The 19,084-nt window shown below is 51.6% G+C and overlaps 2 protein-coding genes across 2 annotated transcripts; one reads left to right on the top strand and one right to left on the bottom strand.

Annotated features, from left to right (window-relative positions):
- Positions 1-8,211: 8,211 nt before the first annotated feature.
- Positions 8,212-14,555, top strand: TLCD3B (TLC domain containing 3B). The gene is made up of 5 exons (XM_024560495.4): positions 8,212-8,706; positions 9,570-9,653; positions 12,396-12,630; positions 13,048-13,143; positions 13,458-14,555. Exons 1-5 carry the CDS (start codon positions 8,582-8,584, stop codon positions 13,743-13,745), a joined length of 828 nt encoding a protein of 275 aa, XP_024416263.1. The 5' UTR covers positions 8,212-8,581; the 3' UTR covers positions 13,746-14,555.
- A 206-nt stretch (positions 14,556-14,761) lies between these two features.
- Positions 14,762-15,594, bottom strand: C1H16orf92 (chromosome 1 C16orf92 homolog). The gene is made up of 4 exons (XM_024560373.2): positions 15,531-15,594; positions 15,064-15,222; positions 14,897-14,984; positions 14,762-14,783 (listed from the first exon to the last, which is right to left on the bottom strand). Exons 1-4 carry the CDS (start codon positions 15,592-15,594, stop codon positions 14,762-14,764), a joined length of 333 nt encoding a protein of 110 aa, XP_024416141.2.
- Between the last annotated feature and the right edge of the window lie 3,490 nt (positions 15,595-19,084).

The raw sequence follows: 19,084 nt of genomic DNA, 5'->3' as shown, positions 1-19,084 counted from the left end.
AATAATAAATGTCCCGGCCTGCTGGCCAGGACTGCCCCAGAGCACCGTAGGGGGAATTGGACCCTTCCCTGGGTATCATGTGGGAAACAGGCCACTTCTGGCTACTTATTGTTTACTTATTCACAGCCTTTGATGATATCACACCTGCAGTCCTCTGCGGGGCTGGGGCCGTGCTACACCCAGGTTCTAAGAGGATGAACAGGACAGCATTTGGCCTGAGAAGCCTGAAGTAGCAGGAAATGGTGAACTTCAGGCCCAGGGTGAACTGGGTGACAGGTATGTGACGACTGCCTGTGGGTGAGAGACCCACCTGAGGAGCCAGGCTAAGGGAGTGGGGGTGGGCCTATGCCATGCGCCAGGCAAGCCTGGGCCAGCTCTTGGGCGGTGAGTGCCACCTCATGCTGCCCCCTGCGGGTGCTGCCTTCTGCAGGTGGGGGGGAGGTGCTGTGCCCCTGTGCCAGGACTGGCTGGCCTTGCCTCCCTTCCCCCAGGGATGTTTGGACACTCCTAGAATGCCCAGACAGGGGACTGCGGTGTGTGGACTGCACACCATCTCGGATTTGTTTTAGGTGGTGCGCAGATCAGCAAGGAAGCACGCATGCACGAAAGCTGTGTTTTCCAATTCTCTTTCAACACTCCTGATGATTCCAGGAGAAAGTCTCATTTTGCTGCCAGAACCCCTTTTGCACTTCTCTATCTGTACTTATCTTGTCTTTTCTTTAACAAAGAAAGACAGGCCTTCAGTTCAAAATTTGGAGGAGGCGATGGAGAGTATCTAGCCAGAATGTCAGAACAAGTTGTTCCATCTTATTATTTTTTTGTTATCCTCTATTTACAAGTGATAATGGTTTTCTAGTTTCTATAGTGATAAAAAGTTTCCTTTTAAAGTACATGGGTCCTGGCTGGTGTGGCTCCGTGGACTGAGTGCCGGCCTACGAACCAAAGGGTCACTGATTTGATTCCCAGCCAGGGCACACGCCTGGGTTGCGGGCCAAGTCTCCAGCAAGGGGCACGCGAGAGGCAAATACACATTGATGTCTCTCTCCGTCTCTTGCTCCCTCCCTTCTCCCTCTCTAAAAACAAATGAATAAAATCTTTTTTTAAAAAAGTACATGGTTAAAAAAAGCAAGTATTATGGAAATCAGACTACTAGGTTCAAATCCCAGCTCTACCACTTACTACCTGTGTGACTTTGGGCACGTCACACAACCTCTCTGTGCCTCAGTTCTTTCATTTGTAAAGGGAAAGTAATCATGGCATTTCCCTCTTAGGCTTTTGTAAGGATTACATTAGTTGACGTATGTAAAGGGCATCAATTTGCAACTGACATCTAGTAATGCTATTACAAATGTTTGCTATTATTAGGTCAAATGGGGGAAAACCCACAGCACACAGAGAGCACTTCTTTGGACCAATCCCACCATTTTCCACATGAGGGAACAAAACTTAAGAAAAGATAATTAAGCAGCTGAGCTGGGATCTCGGTAGGTTTCTGGATTCCCAATCCCCTTACCAGCCATTTCAATCCTCAATAATGTTAACCCTTCAGCTTTGGCTTATTCGTCTGTAGAATGAGATTAATACAATCTCATTAGATGTTGGGATGGTGTGCAAAGACTCAGAAAATCGGTTGGTATGTCTCTAGTGCATTCTCAACATGGGTTATATCATCCCAAGGGGGCAAAATTTGGTTCTTGGAGGGCAAAAATTCTTACTTTTTGATATATAAGTCATAGATATACAGCCTGTCTGTCATTGAAATTTGGAGTGGCCATTAGGAAACAAAATGTCATAAAAAAAAGAAATGTGGAGAAACCAAGGTTTTTCCAACGTGGGCCATTATTCACAATGGGTTGAGAAATCGACTTAGCGGGCCCTGACCAGCGTTTCGAGGGTTCAGGTGATACAGAAAATGCCACAGTGTATTGCGTGTCAGGATCGACGAGTGTCGTAAGAAAGTTTGGGTTCAGTGCAGGCGTGTGTGTGCATGCGCCGAGTTAGGAAATAAAATGTGTCTCTTGTGGATTACTGTAAAAACAAGTTAAAAGCCATTGCTCTAAGCAACTATTTTTTATTTTTCTCCCCCGATCCCTTATCTCTCAGACAAGACCATGCAGCCTTGGGCTGTAAGAAGAAATTAATAACGAAGGAAGGAAACATAGGAGAGAGTCCAGATTCCAACGAAACTGGGGCCTGGCCTTTACCAGGTCAGGGCCCAGGGTTCTTCCCTTCCTTATTCTGTATTCCAGGGTAAGCCACAGGTACGGAGCAGAATGACTGTCCTTTAGCATCAGAGCAGAAAACATCTCCCACTCTGCTTCTCCCTTTCTTCCTCTCCTCTCTTCTTCCAACTTAGAAGGCAATAGTATGCTGACCTTCATCTGAGTCCTAGCCCTGCCGCTCACTATGCGACTTGGGGCAAGTCATTTCACTTCCACGAGCCTCAGTTTTCTCAGCTATAAAATGGGGAAATGATTTGTGAGAATGTATGTCAAGCATTTTAGTATTTCAGTGCCTTATATACTGCAGGTGCTCATAATAATAGTAGCTAACAGGCCCAGAACCGTGTGCAAAGCAGTTTATACACACTATCTCTATTTAATCCTCTCAGCGACGCGCACAGGAGCTGAGGAGATAACAGAGCAGACTCCAGCAGCATGCCTGGTTTCAAGCCTCCGTTCAGTATCTTTTCCCATTAAGTGTCATTTCTATTTCTTTGTGACTGCATTGATTCCCTTTCAAAATGCCTTCCACATAATCCTACATAATGACTTCTGCTTACATCATATTGGCCAGACCTCTAACTGCAAGGGAGGCTGGGAAATATAGTTTTCTAAATTAGGCACATTTTAGTCCCCAAGAAACTAAGGAAGGTGATGAGATTGGATACTGGTTAGGCAACCAGTAGCCTCATCTTCAACAATCTTACTTCAACCTTTAATTCCATTTTCAGAGGACTATCAAGAGGGCAAAAAATGGAAGAGCTAAGGAAGCAAGAACTATTAACAGAGATAAGCTCTGAAAATGTGACTGACTGTATTCAGTGATATTTTGTTTCGCTTTATTTAACTTTTCCATCCCTGTAGAAAAATGAATTTATGAGTTTTATATAGATGCTTAAATTATAGGACCAATACATTCTCTGTGTGTTGGTGGAATTGGAAAATAATGATGGGACCAAAAAAAATCCCAACCTCAGGCACTCCCTGTGTTTAACTGTGGACAAGGTACCAAACACCTCTGTCCTCTGCTTTCTCATCTATAAAATGGACACAACAATAATCCTTACCCACAATGTTGTTTTGAGGAAATGACAATGTTTTTAAGCCCTCAGAGCAGTGTCTGGCCCATGGTAAATGCTATGTAAGTAGCATTTAATGAGCTGGTATTATTTTCCCAACTTCACAGATGAAGAATTGAGGCTCACAGAGATTGGCCCACCAGCATTCAGGGAATGGAAGAGCCTGCATTTGTTAACCATTTTTAAAATTCCAGCTTAATTTAAATAAAGTGCACAAATATTAAGAGCATTCCTTGAGAACGTTTACCATATGTATAGAATGGTGATCAATGAAAGGACTTTCCTTTAGTCTGGGCTCAGTAGGCTCCCTGGAGTCTTCTCTCAGTCAACACCTTCCCCCAACTTAAACACTCTTCTGACTTTTCACGGGAGAATATTTTGCCTGTTTTGAACTTCATCCAAATGGAGTCATACAGACTGTTTCTTTTATTATCCACAGAGTCTGTAGTTGAAACCCGGGTGGTCCCTCGTTAGAAAATACAGTCTAAACTATTACCCTACACTGTCTTTTAAAGTAATAACTACTTACACTGTTCTTACTTTGCCCTCCCTCCTCCTCCTTTCTCCACCTTCAGCTCCGCCCCCTGAAACGCAGCTGTCAATCAAGCCATCAACAAATTCTAATTGGCCAATTCTGCAAAAGAAGGCCCCACCCCTCACCTCCACCCTAGCAGGCATCTCCGCCAGGAAGCATATGATAGGGCACATGTGTCAAGAGGTGGACCAATGGGAGGATGGCATATTCCAAACCCTCCACCAGTTCACCAATGGGAGAGTGATGTTCCTGCCCTCTCCAACTGCCTCAGCAGAGCTGTCTCGTCCTCGTGCCTTTGCAGTTTGACACTTTACTTCTCTCCTGACTAGGTCCCCTCAAAGACGCATAAGGGGTGCAGGATGGCAGGCTCCCTACATCCCTTATGGGACTTCCCCACTCCTCCCTTCCCTGGAGTGGACAGGAGAGGAGTCTTTTCCAGACAAAAATAACATATATGTAAATATGTTTTCAGGGTTCATTTGTTTAAATGAGATAATGTTTTGTTTTTTTTTTCTTTTTAAAGAACTATTACTTTTAAATTTCAAATCTTTACAATTTGAACATTCCTCATCCTATTTTTCGAGTTTTGGGTGTCAGTCTCCTTCTCTAGCCTCCAACTTGCCCCTCAAAGGTGAGGACCTAGGAGAAGGGAGAGGTGCCATGAAGAGCTCGGGGTGGGGGGCAGAGGATGGAATGGCCCGGGTAGAGTTAAGGAAAGACGAGACACATCATCACGGTTGAAGGGGAAAGAGAAGGAATTTTAAGGTGTGATACAGACCAGGAGGTGTAGTCCAGCTTCAGGGGTTACAGGAAATGAAATTATTGTAATTGGGTTGATTAAAAAAAAAAAAAAGCACGTCCAGTTGCCTTTGACGAGGGATACTTAAAGTACAACAAGGATCCCAGAGAGATCGGGGAAGAGCTATGGCTTTTGATGGTTACAGATGGATGGATCACGTGCGCCGCCGAGCTGTTGGGATGAAGGGGGTACCTGAGTCTGAGGACTCTGTGCTAAGGTGTTCTCACGGCCATTTTTTCTCACCTCCTCTACCCCAGACAGGCATGACCCTGCTCTTCGTAGTGGGCTGCATCTTCTTCCCGTTGATCTTTGCTCTCCTCTGCTGGGGCCTACAGAACCACTCCAACCTGAAGATGAAGAGACCAGAGGCTATTTTGGTGGCATCCAAGTAAGAGGACCGGGTGAGGGCATCCTTCCTGGGGCCGGGGCTGGTGGAGCTGGTCTCCTGCTTTCAGCAAGAGTTAGTGGTGAGAGCAGCAGCGCGTGCGCGCGCATGTGTATGCGCGCGCGCCTGTGTGCGTGTGCGTGTGTGGTGGTGGCGGATGGGGGGAGATTCAATTGTCAGAAGACACTGGCTGTGGAATATTTTGCAAGTCATGTAGCATCTCTGAACTTTGGAGCCCTCATTTGTAAATTAATTTTAATAAGAATGCCCCCCTTCCATTCTTTATGGAGATGTGTGAAGGTCAGGTGAATTCATGTTTATAAAGTAGGGGTTGCAACCTCCTGCAAGTAACATGAGGGACTTTGTTGGGACTTCGTGAGTTGGAGGACTCGTGCTCATTCCATGAAATGTGGGCAGAAGCTGCTCAGATCTGGCGAAATATTTTGGAGTTAGAATGTGGGCCCAATCTTGTCTGGTGGTCTGATTCTCTCTTCTTTAAAAAAAAAAAAAAGAAAAGAAAAAGATTTTATTTATTTATATTTTAGAGAGAGGGAAAGAGGGGGGGAAGAGAGGGAGAGAAACATCGATATGTGAGAGAAATATTCATCAGTTGCCTCTCACACACCCCCAACTGGGACCTGGCCCGCAACCCAGGCAAGTGCCCTGACTGGGAATCGAACGAGAGAACTTTTGGTTTGCAGGCCAGCGCTCAATCCACTGAGCCACACCAGCCAGGGCCTGATGCTTTCTTTTTTTTTTTTATTCTTTTTTTTTTAATTGTTATTCAATTACAGTTGTATGCCTTTTCTCCCCATCCCTCCACCCCACCCCAGCTGAACCCACCTCCCTCCCCCCTCTTGAAAGAAGTTGAACTTTGAGGTGAAATCTCTTACTTTTCAAACACTGACAAATAACTGAGACTCTAAGAAATTACTGTATTGGCATCACCATTCTGGCCAAACAAAACATGTTTATAGGCTGGATTGGGCCCTTGAGCTGCAGATTTGTGACCTATTTTACAAAGCTTAATAGACATGTGAGCTGCCATCAAACATTAGGTAGGAGAGGGAGAGGGCAGCAGGGTGGAATTTACCTGAGTGGCTGGTGAGTTCCTGGAAGACAAAAACTGTCTCTGCCTACTTTGACCCACATCACCCAACGTGAAGCCACAACTCCTTGACCAGGTCTTTGGTCCTCAATTGAGCAGTCATGGATGCCTGCCCTTGCCAGCCACCCCTAACTCTGTGTCTTTCTGTAGTTTTCCTTTTCCTTATCTTTGGAGTTATGAAACATGGGTTCAAAATCCAGCTTTCCCAATTCTCAGAGCTGTTGTATCTTGGGCAAGATTTTTGTCTTTTGTTTGTTTTAAATCTTTAAGTCTCAGTTTCTTATCTGTAAAACAAGGATACTACCATCTGGGAAGACGAAATAAAAATGAACATAAATCACCTTGTCCTGTACTGAGCACAGAGTGAACATTGAAGAAGTTGGGTCCCCTAAGTGAAGTCCTGAAGGCAGGAAGTTAGGTCCACTATTCTCTCTATAATTGTCCCTAAATCCTGCCCAAGGCCTCTTAGGGTCTGTTCCCACAGACCCTAAGAGGTCCAATTGTCACTAGAGGGCAGTGTGCAATTGCAAATCTCAGCTCTTTGACTACGGGCGGAGATGGAATGGGCTTTGGACAGGCACAGGCCAATTGTGGGGTTGCTTATTGAGGCATATCCTCCAGCAGGACTGGAAGCCAAAGGTTTGGGTAGCAGGTCCCACGTCATGCAGAAGTCCACGGGGCTGTTGGGTTCAGGATGTGAAGGCTGCACGAAAGAGTGAGAAGCAGCACCAAGGCAGAGGCCAGTCTGGTTGTGGCTGGGTTTCTGACCTGCATTGTGACCCCAGCCAAGTCAATAGGCCTTGATTTCCTTGTGTTTGAATGAGGGGCTTGAACAAGCCAATCCCAAGTCCTTTCCCACTCAGAAACTTGGCTGTTCTGTGAAGTCACAGAGGAAGAGGCATAATAAACCTGGAGAAAAGGAGAGTAACCAACGCGTAGGGGAGGTCAGGAGAGACCAGGAAGCTGAAGCAGCCAGGAGACAGGGGGGGAGCATCCTAGGCTTTGAGGTGGGTTTGCGGAGAGGCGCCATTCCCACCCTCTTCAAACCCTGCAGCCATTCTGACACCTAGTGTGGAAGGGCTCCTGCCTCTTATTAACCCTGTGTCATTGGGGAGGGTCACTGAAAGCCCGGGGACAATTTCTTGACCTGTAAAAAGGGGACAAGAGCTCTTACCTCAGTGATGTTACAATAGTTAGACAAAAATCATGGGACAGTTTGAAGCAGAGTCAGGACCTGAGGCACAGCACATATACACACCTAGGGTTTCCCTCCCGCCCATCGGGCTCTAGGCCATAGGGGTCCCTGCGTCTGAAGGACACTGTGTTGAAGGGTTTTCATTCCTATCCATTCCTTAAACTCATCCTTCAGACACCAAAAGATGCACCACTTTCTCCTGCTCCCTCACCCAAGGAATCCTCTATCCCCTGCTGTGCCCCTAAGCTTCAGTGAGACCCCCCAACAGGCCACTGAGGGACAAGTGTTGGGAAGCATTGACAGAGGGGGAAATGGCAGGCATTTGCAAAATGCTGGTGGGAAACAGGGTCAGGTCCATCTGGGGGCTCAGAGTCCCCTCTCGCTGGTAAAGGAGTCATGGGCCACCTTCCCCTACAAGAGGAGAGCCTCCTGTCCCTTGGCCCTCGTCCCCAGCAGCCCCCTGTGCAGCAGCTGCTGTCTCTTTAAGGACCTCCCCCTCCCTCTTTCTCTGCTCCCCTCATCTCTGTCGCAGCCGCTGCTGTGGCTCAGAGCTGCATGGGGAGTCGCCACTGCAGGTCCGGTTTCTTGGTGTCTGGTCGGTGCCATCATTTCCCCACCCCTCCCCCGCCCTACCCAAGCTGGTGACTTACCCTCCCCCTCCCCGTCCCCACTGAGGGGGCAGGGGGCTGGGCATGAACTATCTATAATGCCCCATGCAGCATCAGTGCCGGGCAGTGGGGACTGTGGCAGCAGCGAGAGGCGGGAGAGCAGTGCTGACCGCTGACCAGTTTCCCAGCTGCTCCTCCGTCTCTCTTCCCTCCTTGCCTTTCAGCGCTGGCACCACAGTCCCACCCCCCACCCCACCCCGCCTCCCCCAGCCCTCCCGCCTCTCCACGTAAGCCCCCCCTCCACCTGCCTTGTCTCTCCCTCTCCTCCCCCACCCGCATCTTCCTCCTCCTCCAGTACCCTCTCCTTCTCTGTCCTCTTGCCATGTCCTCCCCTCCTCATCTCTCTCCCTCCCTCTGGCTGGCTTTCTCCTGCTCCCTTTCTCAGATCCACCCTGTCCCTGGCCTCTCCCCTTTCCTCATCTAATCCAACTCCCTCTCCCCTTCCTCTGGTCTGACTCCCCTGACCCATCCCTCCCTGCACTGTCCCCTTTGTGCCCCTTTCTCTTTCTCGCTCTCCTTCTCCGGCTTTGCGTTTTTTCTCCACCTCTAACTCCCTCCAGCTCAGCCTCCCTGCCCAGGTCTGAGCCAACATGCTGACCCCAATGGTGGCTGGGGGGGTGGTGTTCCCCGGACTCTTCCTCCTCTCCAAGAACACACTCCAGCGGTTGCCCCAGCTGCGCTGGGAGGAGGCCGACGCGGTCATTGTTTCAGCCAGGTAAACTGCATCCCTTCCCTTCAGCCCTTCTCCCCTTCTCCGGCCTTATGGGGATGAATAGGACCAGTCCTTCCTTGGACCCTTGACCTGGTGGGATCTGGGGCTCCTGAAGTGGTCAGTGGGCTTTACCTCCAAGCTTCCTTCCCTCTTCACTGCCCTACTCTCTGTCCTGGGAGACCGCATCCAAACCCAGCCATCTGGTCTACTTGCATTCAGACTGCTTCTCTTTGCCTTCCTCATTCACCCTCCCACCCTCCAAAACAAGATCAGCATGTGACTAAAACATTCCTACAAGATATTGAGGAGCAAGGCAAGGGGCAGAGAGCTGTGTATTATTTAGTGCATGTGTTTGGGGGGTGAGGGAAGGAGTGAAAGGTAGAACTCCTTATAATCCTGGAATAAGGGCCAGAGTTGGGGAGGGGAGCATGGTGGCAGTTAAGGAGACAGTGCAAAAGTGGCCAGGGGAAATTTGGGGTCACTGAGGGGCTAGTTGAAGGCCGGTATGGTGACCAGGCAGCTGAGCAGTGCAAGAGTAGGCCCAGGGCTTCCCCTTGCCATCCTATGCTGTCCCCACCCTGCCCCCTCAGGAAGGGGCTTGTTCCCAGCCACACATTCTCAGCATCGCTTCGCTTCAGGATGGCCTCCCTGGTGTCTTCCTGGGGGGAAGACAACTCAGTGTCCACACCTGAGGGAAGGAAGCTGGCAGCAAGGAATGGGGTGGCAGCTAGGCTAGTCCAGGAGCAAAGATGGGTGCGGAGTGGCCTGACAAGTGACCAAGTCCAAAGCATGGTAACTGAACAGTAAAGAGGAGAAGCCAAGGGGTGTGTCTACTCTCTCTACCACTGTTCCCTCTTACTCCCTAGGCTAGTGTCTTCTGTCCAAGCTGTCATGGCCTCCACAGCTGGCTACATCGTCTCCACCTCCTGCAAGCACATCATTGATGACCAGTAAGTGCCACGAGACCCCTTTGCTCAAGTTGCAGTGGCTTGTGCGTGTGTGTGAGCCCTGAGGTTTTCTGGGGGACTCCTTCAGGGGTCCCCAAGCCTTTCATTTGGGCCTGAGCACATTCACTGCAGTAGCTGCAACCCCACACCTGGAGATAAATGGATCTGTGTCCTGTCCTTAAAGGTCAGAACCAGCAGAAGCAGGAGTAGGGATCAAACAGGGTTCTCAAAGCAGCTCCTGGGCCTCCCCACCTCTTGCACCCGAAGTTCTGAATGCCAGTTTCCTCCTCCACACCCTTTAGAACCCATTTCCAGCTGGTAGCCAACTGGGTTGCCTTCATCCTCATGCTGGGCTCACCCATCATCCCTCTCCGAATCCAGGGATCCGGCGCCAGTACCATGAGCGAGGGAGATGAGAGAAGAAAGATGACACAAACAAGGCCACTAGTGGTGTGTGTGTGTGTGTGTGTGTGTAGAGGTCAAAATTTGGCACTGCCAGCTGCTGCAGTGCCTGGTGCTTGCCAAAAGAGCCAGAAGAAGGAGAGGGGCCCTGTCCGTGGTGCTGATGGGCCATCTCTAGGTGACCCATGGGGCTGTACTAGAGTTGCCTGTGAGGATGCTGATGACTCCTCACGCTTCTCTTCTGGCCCCACTCCCCTTCTGTGGTGGTTGTCCAGCCCCAGGGACATTGTCTGCTTGAGCCTGACCTAGCCGCGCCCCTCTTTCCCTAAAGAGCAGTCCCCTCATCTGTGGACTGAGGCACATCCTTGCTTGTAAAGGCAGCTGCGAGGAGTTGAGTTGTGTATGTTTAATGCCTAGAGCACTTCTGGTTCACAGAAAGTGGGTACTTAACTCTTCAGACTGCTCCCGGTGACTTTACTTCCTCTTGCCCTCTCCCCCTCTTCTCCATCTCTGGGTCCAATATGAGCCTGGATCCCCACACATTTCCTCTTCTAGCCTCCTTACAGAGGTCACCCTCCAGCTCTTACTTCTCCCTCTCCACCCCAGCTCTGTTCTTTTCCCTCCCCCCTTTTAATCTCAGGTGGGTGAGGAGGATCAGGATTAATCTAGGGGCAACAGCTGTTCCTGCTTCTGAGCACCTAATTGCTTAGAGAGTGTGTCTGGGTTTAAATCTTCACATTGCTGCCCAGGGGCTGGTGTGTGGCCCTGGTCCCCCTATTAGCCAGTGGTCCCACTTCCTACAATGTCTGCTACAGCTGGTTCTCCTGGCGATTCCCTGCTGTCACTTCTCTCCAGATGTTGGACCCTTTTCCACTTTCCTGCCCTCTGTCTCTAAGCTGCTCCTTCTCTCTGTCCCTCATGGTCACACTCTCCGACATGGGTCTCAGCTTCTCTTTTCCTGAAGTCACCCCTCTTAGTGTGGGCTGCCTGCTTCCTTCCAGGCCAGCCTCCCCCCAGGGCTTTCATTCTGCTCCCAGCTCGACACCCCCATCTACGCCCGTCTACTTCCAGGTCTCACTCACTTCTCCTTCAGCAGCTCCTCACATTTGAGCTCAGCTCTTTTTCTGTGTCGCATCCTGGCTGACTTTGCTTTTGTCCCCCCACCTAGCTGAGCCGGTTCCCCTGGTCCTGCCTCTTTGACCCCCACCCCCACCCCCAGACCTGTCACAGCTCTATAGGATTTAAGAGAAAGTGCTCAATGTACTGACTCAAGCAGAAAAATGCAATGTTGCCTATTCATGCACTTTTCATTTTTGTTTACTCTCAAAGTACATAGAACTTTCTCTGCTCTTGGCTTCTGCCCAGCGTTTTCTCCATAGTGCTTGGCTGCACCTGAAAAAACAAGAGATTGGACCACATTCAGGAAGAGCAAGTAGCACAGACAGCACCAACTCCCCAACAGGGCCTGACTCTGACACTCGTCTTGAATCTTCCAGGGGACATTGGAGCCGAGAATGAGGGCTATGGAGCTAGAGTTCTCATATTTATTCCTTGGCCAGCGTACCTAGCCTCTCAGTTTCCTCATCTGTAAAATGGAGCCGATAACCATACCTACTTTTTAAAGGATCTTTGTGGGGGAGTAAATAAGTCCACGCATATAAAAGATGTAGACTACTAGAATAGTGCCTGCATGTAATAACTAGTCAATGATAGCCAGTGTGGTCCTTTTCCAGAAGGGCCCTTCTCAGCCCTTCTGTTATCTGTCCTGGCCTCAGCGGTCTTTCATATCCTGCCTGGGCTTGTTTTCTTGCTCTATCTCTGCCCTTCGGTCTGTGCTGTCTTTTTATCTCTTTTCCCTTTTTCTCCCACCATACTTGAGAGAGAGAGAGAGAGAGAGAGAGAGAGAGAGAGAGAGAGAAGAAGAAGAAGAAGAAGAAGAAGAAGAAGAAGAAGAAGAAGAAGAAGAAGAAGAAGAAGAAGAAGAAGAAGAAGGGGAGGAGGAGGAGGAGGAGGAGGAGGAGGAGGAGGGGGAAGGAGAGTAGTAGTGAATGAATGAATGAATGAATGTGAAAAATGGGTGGGTTTTGAAGTCGGACAATCCAGATTTGAATCCCATCACTACTACTTGCCAGCTGTGTGACTGCATGACTTTGAGCAAGTTTCTCACCTGCTCACCTGGGGTTTCATCATGTAATTTGAGAGTCCACTTCCAGCTCAGGGTTGCTGCGAACAGCACTTGTGCTCTGACTCACATGATGCACCAGCCCCAGCACCTGGCAGCTGCTCTGTCCGTCTCCTTTCTTTCTGACCACCTTTCTCTCCCTGCCCTCTTTTGCCCAACAGACACTGGCTTTCCTCTGCCTACACACAGTTTGCAGTGCCCTACTTCATCTATGACATCTACGCCATGTTTCTCTGTCACTGGCACAAGCACCAGGTCAAGGGGCACGGAGGGGACGAAGGAGGGGCCAGGGCCCCAGACAGCACCTGGGCTGTGGCGCGCGGCTACCTGCACAAGGAGTTCCTCATGGTGCTCCACCACGCAGTCATGGTGCTGGTGTGCTTCCCGCTGTCGGTGGTGAGTCGGGGTGCCGACAGCCGGGGCCCACATGTGCTGCTCACGCCAGTGCTGTAAGGAGTCGGGGAGCCGTGGGTCCAGGCTCCGGCAGCAGAGCAGGCCTAGGGTGGAGGGTCCCCACAGAGGGTTTACTGAGCACCGGACAGCAGGAGGGGCTGGGGCCAGCCTGGCCTGGCTGGACCGTACCCAGCTGTGGTGCTTCAGAGCTGCTGTTGCGTGTTTCCAAGCCTCAGTTACCTCGTATGTAGCATACTGTGTACTGTCTTACCGACAAGGTTGTTAGACACAGCGAGGTCATGTTCAGACTTTCAGGGCTAAGCATCTCCAAAAGTGACAGGCAGAGAGTGGGGAGCAGGGGAGCAGGTGCTGCCCTGGAATCCAGGGTGAGGCCAGGGTGTTTCCTTCTTCTCCTCTCAGGTGTGGCGGCAGGGGAAGGGAGATTTCTTTCTAGGCTGCTTGCTGATGGCAGAGGTCAGCACACCCTTCGTCTGCCTTGGCAAGATCCTTATCCAGGTGAGAGGGTACCTGGGGATATATGAGCCTGACCTGTGGGGGGGGGCACAGGAAGAGTAGGCACTTTCAGAAACTTTTAGGGACTTTTTCTAAAGGACAGGCGAAGGGTCAGGTCTGGGAACGACTACAGGACGGGGCAGAGGGGAGGCGAGTTACTGGACCTCTATCTAGCCAAGCGCAGTCAGATGAGGGGAAGGCTAGGAATCGGGCAGAGGGGGCGGGGCCCGGAGGTGGTCGGAGGCGTGGTCAGCGGCGGAGGCACGCCCCCCGCCGCCTCTCACTGGCCCCTGCTTTCTGCCGCGGCCCCACCCCAGTACAAGCAGCAGCACACTCTGCTGCACAAGGTGAACGGGGCCCTGATGCTGCTCAGCTTCCTCTGCTGCCGGGTGCTGCTCTTCCCCTACCTGTACTGGGCCTACGGGCGGCACGCCGGCCTGCCGCTGCTCGCCGTGCCCCTCGCGATTCCGGCCCACGTCAACCTGGGCGCCGCGCTGCTGCTCGCTCCCCAGCTCTACTGGTTCTTCCTCATCTGCCGTGGGGCCTGCCGCCTCTTTCGGCCCCGGAGCTCCCCGCCGCCCTCTCCCAGTCAGACCCAGGACTGAGGGTGGGGCCAGGGGATCCTCCCCACCCCTATCCGGACGGGGACAGGGCCCTGGGACCGCTGGATGGGGGTGGGGAGCCAGGGGCCTGACAACCCCTTGACTGACGAATGGACTCCGAAGGAGTGGGCACAGATTCGCTCAAGGGGCTAAGGGGCAGGGAGCAGGTGAAGTGGAAGGCAGGGAGAGAAGGCCTCTTCTCCCCAGGGTGTCTGAGCTGAGGTCAGTGAACCCCTTCCTGCACACCCCCGTCTCTGATCCAACCCTGGGGCCTTGGAGTGCGAAGGGCCGAGGAAGGAGCACCACTGCCCATCCACTTAAGGCTCGAGGACTGTGGGGAGACTGATGGAGACTCAAGGGAACCAGGAGTCAAAGAATGTGGGGGAGGCCCTGTGGCCAAGGCCATCCCATACCCCCTGCTGCAAACTCCTCTTAGCTCTCTGACATCTGGGAGGGAAAGGACACCGTAACCAACCCTCATGGCCTTGCTCGGGGCTGGTTGCCCCCATAGCTCCTCTCCAGGGGAGGCCAGCCTGAGGAATCTTATTTATTTTATTTATTTGCCCAAATTCAAATTAGTTTGTTGGGGTGGGGGAGGGAGATGGTTGCTATCCCCGGCCTTCCCAGTGCTGAGCAATCCCCGGGGCAGGTGAGGGGCACCCAGTTCCTTCCCCCTTAGGCTGCACATCTTGCCCTCAGGCCGTGGCATGTCCCTGGTGCTACAGACCTCTTAAGGCTTCCTCCGGTCTGGGGTCGGGGGACCCTGGGAGGTGCTTTACAGACCGCTAATAAAGACGATCTGCGTGAACGCCACCATGGCCGTCAGCCCAGTTCTTTGCGGCTGGGGGTGGGGTGAGGGGCTGAAGATAGAAATCAAGAATGACCACAGGACAGGGCAGGGCTCCCTGGCTGGTCACTGAGCAGTCAGGGAAGAAAAAAGCAAGGATTTTTATTCATCAACAGGGGAGGAGGGTGAGTCTGGGCACTCAGGGTGGCGTCCAGGGTCCTTGTCTGGCTCTTTAGGCCCCTTTCTGGAAGCTCCTGTAGGACACGGAGGTCAGAGGTGGGAGGCCGCCTCTGAGTTCTTTAGCCTCTCCCAAGGTAGGCTGAGGGGGGTGGGGCTGGGGCCTAGGTTGGGGATGGGCAGGCCTTACATGTGTGTGCAGAACTGGAAAAGGAGGAAGAAGAAGGCCACTATCAGAGAGCCCGCCAGGATATGATGGAAGAAGCTGGAGTTGGAATCTGCTGGACAAGGAAGGGGAAAATGGAGGCTCCTCCAGGCACTGGCAAGGAGGAGACCCCTTCTCAAGCTGCTTCATACCTGAGTTAACAAAGATGACAGGTTTCTCTCCAATAAACTGGGCCAGAGCCAGGAGCCTGGCTTGGTCTGAGTCTGGATAATCAAAGAAGTCAGGTCTGTCCATGAAGAGCGGAGACTCTGCTCCCAGGGGCAGCGTCTTGGCACTCTCTGGGCTGGGTGCTGGAGACCCGGAGCAAAGTCTAAGACAAGAGCCAAGCAGATCTGGGCCCCCCACCCCAAAAGGCAGAGGCAGACCCAGGGGCCTGCCAGGTCACAGCCTCCGTGGCTGTGGAGGGGCTAGATTTTGTTTCGGGAACTTCTCAAAGATCAGTATCCCCACGAGAAGGCCCGTGTGGGACAAGGTGGGTGGGAGAGAAGTGTGGAGAGCAAAGAGAGAGGCTGAAGCTTGGCGTCCTGGCCTTTAAGGGGGCATTGACCCTTCCCCCCAAGCTTTCCTCCTTCCTCCTGCTCTCAGGACCACTTCCCACCTGTTTCTATGGCCCCCAGACCAACCAGCCACACCCACACCCTCGCCCACTGCCACAGATTCATGACCCCTCCACTCTTGTGACAGGGGTGGTGGCTCTATGATGTCACAGCCTAGAGCCATTGTGATCACACACTCTGGGGAGAGAGAAAGTGCTGGAGCTCGGAACACTTCCACCATCCACCCTAGCATCAGAAGGGAAGAGGCTGGAACACACAGACCCTTCCATCCTTTGGAATGAACAGTGTGGCAGCACCAGAACTTAGAAACAGGAGGGATTTGGTGGGGCTAAGGAACGCTGCATTTGTATAGAAGGCACAGATTTTCTTTTTTTATAGAAGGGGGGGTGGCAAAGCTAAACGCCTTCGGTTACCCCTTCAACCAACCACAGGAGCATTTATTGAGCACTCATTACTGTGCCAGGTACTTTGCATAGATCGACTCTCCTAACCATCACAACCCTTTGAAGTAGGTACTACTGCCCTCACTAAACAGAAGAGGGAACCAAGACACAGATGGGCAAAGTAATGTGGGCAATGCACACTTCCCAGGGAGTTTATTTTCCTCCGTGAGGCTCCTCTGGCCTTGTGACCCCAAATTCAGGGGCACAGGCATCTCCCCCCATCCCCAAACCCCTTCTCTTTGGTGCTCAGCCAAGAATGATCCTGGGGGTAGAAACCAGGAGAAATAATAGGCTTTTCCCACTAGGTGGCAGCAGTGTCCATGCCTGCTTGCTTGCCTGTTTTCCCTCTTCTTCCCGGAAGACACAGCTCCCCATCTCCAGACCCTTCACCACCCTTTTCCCACAGGTTGCATCAGGTGCTTCAGGAGAAGGTGTTGCCAGGGGAATGGCAGGCACCTGGGTTGTCAGAGGAAGCCCCCTGGTCCATCTCTCAAGGCCGCTCTCTCAGTCATGCACAGAGCTCTTGCAGGCTCCCCTCTCTGGGTGGTCTCCCCCAAGGGCCATTCTGATTCCCCTTTCTAGTACCCAATTTTCTCTTATTTGTTACTTCCCAACAGCCACTTTCACTCCTGCAGGCCCGTGTATGCTTCAAAGACTTAGTTCCCCTCTGATTGGCAGGTAGGACTGTCTGTCACAGGTTTGTCCTGCCTACCCAAGCCCAAGGACACTCCAGGGTCTCGGTTTTATTACACAGATGCCTGTTCATGTGTGAGGTCCTCTGCCCTATAGATGGAGGCTCCCTCCTCCACTGGATCCCCACCCCTCATCTTTCCTGCCGGCATGGACTGCCCACCCATTCTCTGCAACACTGGGAGGCACTTGCTTTGTTCTGCTTCCTATTAATAAGAAAAAAGCCCAGGGAGAGAGGAGGGAAAGTAACACCTTGGGGGCCTCTTGTGGGACTGGCTCACATGGGCCTCTTCTCCCTACACTTATCTCTTCTAAGAAAGAGGAAGCGAGTTACCCAAAGTCACAGGCATGTAAGGGGCAGCAGGGATTCTGCCTGGTTCCTGGCTCTGGGCCAGGGCCCTGACCCCATTGCAGCTGCTCCTGAGGGTTCGCTGAGAGAAAAGGGGTTCAGAGCCCTTGGCCTTTGGAGTGGATTTTGCAGTTTCCTAAATTGCTTCAAAAGAATACAGCTGCCCTCTCTACTGGAAAAGACCCTTTTGGCTCAAGCAGTGAATTATCCATTCATTTACTCATCCAACTATTAAATAAATGTATTGCGCTCCTACTATGTGCTGGGCTCCACATGTGGCTTAGACAGAAATCTCCAGGGTCTGCTCTCTGCTCTCGGGGTACACAGGGGAGAGAACTTGTGGGTGCACATCATTACGGCACAGACAGACAAACCCCTAGGGGCTGGCCACACCTGCTGTCTCTGCTTCTTCTTGTTAAATGCCTTTTCAACTCCTTCACACCTGGCTTTGTCACCACCACTCCCCTGAAGCCATTTTTGCCAGGTCCCCCAATGACCTCACAGCTTGTCAAACCGAATGGTTACTTCTCTGTTCATTCTGTCTGTCTCTCAGGGTCCTGGACCTGCCTCCAGGCTCCGGAGCACACTCACCGATTTCCGGGACTACTCCTTCCCTAACCAGCTCGGCCTTGGACCTTCTCTTTTCTATCTATACTCTCTCCCTAGGTGATTTCATCCAGTCTCATGGCTTTAAATACCATCTATACACTGATGACTCACAAATGTATATTTCCAGCCCAGCCCTCTCCTCTGAGCTCCAGACTCCAACTTCCTGCTTCATGCCTCTGTATGTCCAAAAACATCTCAGACTCAAGAGACCCCAATGGAGCTCTTGATTCTCCTGCCCCAAACCTCCTTTCCATCATAGCAAACGATCGCACGCTTCCTCTGGATACTCTGCTCAACACAAAAGCCCAGGGATCAGGAGATCCCTCCTCATCTCTCTTCTGACAAACCCATTATCAAGACCTGCCGGCTTCATTTCCAACATAATTCTCAAATCCGTTCACTTCCTTCCCCCCTCCAGTGCTGCCCCCCCCTTGTTTGAGCCACCCCCACATCTCACCCAGCTTACTGTAAGCCTATGGACTGGTTGATCTCTCCCTGTTCACTCTTCCCCCAGTGAGAACAAACCAGAAAACACACACCCGCTACTTAGAATCCTCCAGTGGCTTCCTGTGGCTGCTGGTGAATTCTGAACTTCTTACCCTGGCCTGTAAGACTTACTCAGCTCTGTCCACATACTCTCTTTGGCTCTTCCCAGGCTCTCCCTTCCCTGGCACACTCCAGCCTGGCATGCACCTCTGCCTAGGATACTCTTGCTCCACACTTGACTTGGCTAAATCCTCCTCATTTTTCAGGTCTCAGCCGAGACAACACTTCCCCTGGGAAGTGCTTCTGAGACCCCACACCTTGTGGCTGTCGCCCATCACCACATCAATCTCACTGCACGGGACTTCTCTGTGTATTGTCTCTCTCCCTATGAGGCTGTGGAGCCAGAGATCATTGATCTCGGTCATAGTCTTACTACCACAATACATAGTAAGTATTGATAAATATTTATTGACTTAATGGGTAGATGAAAAGCCTTTCCACCTCTTGACAAATCAGGGCTCAGCCCTGTCTATTTTCCCCCGCAACACAGCTCTCTGGTGGGTGCTGCTGGGCCTGAGCTAGGCCCCTTGGGAAGACTGCAGTGGAGGATGAGGACTCTAAGGCTCTTGCCCAGCTGACCCCTTCCCCTCACTGCAGGCCCAGGTCTGCTTCTGGCCGAATCCACCAGCTCGGGACCTAGATGGCATCTCCCTCAGCCCCATCTCCTTTCTTATCCTGGAGAGCTCTAAAGCAGGGGTGTCAAACTCATTTTCACCGGGGGCTACATCCGCCTCGCAGTTGCCTTCAAAGGGCCAAATGTAGAGCTCCTTGTCCCTAGTTAAGGAGTAGTTACGTTTATATAGTCCTAAAATTACATTCGGCCCTTTGAAGGCAACCTCGAGGCTGATTGGCCCCCCAGTGAAAATGAGTTTGACACCCCTGCTCTAAAGGAAACCTAATGGTTGCTCTTACTTTAAAAATAGGGTCTTTTAATGTTTCTGAATATGTAACATATGCA

Source organism: Desmodus rotundus, chromosome 1 (genome assembly GCF_022682495.2).
Source record: "Desmodus rotundus isolate HL8 chromosome 1, HLdesRot8A.1, whole genome shotgun sequence".
Taxonomy (NCBI): Eukaryota; Metazoa; Chordata; class Mammalia; order Chiroptera; family Phyllostomidae; genus Desmodus; species Desmodus rotundus.
Note: the sequence above shows the minus strand (reverse complement) of the source record. Positions and strands in the feature narration are given on the sequence as shown.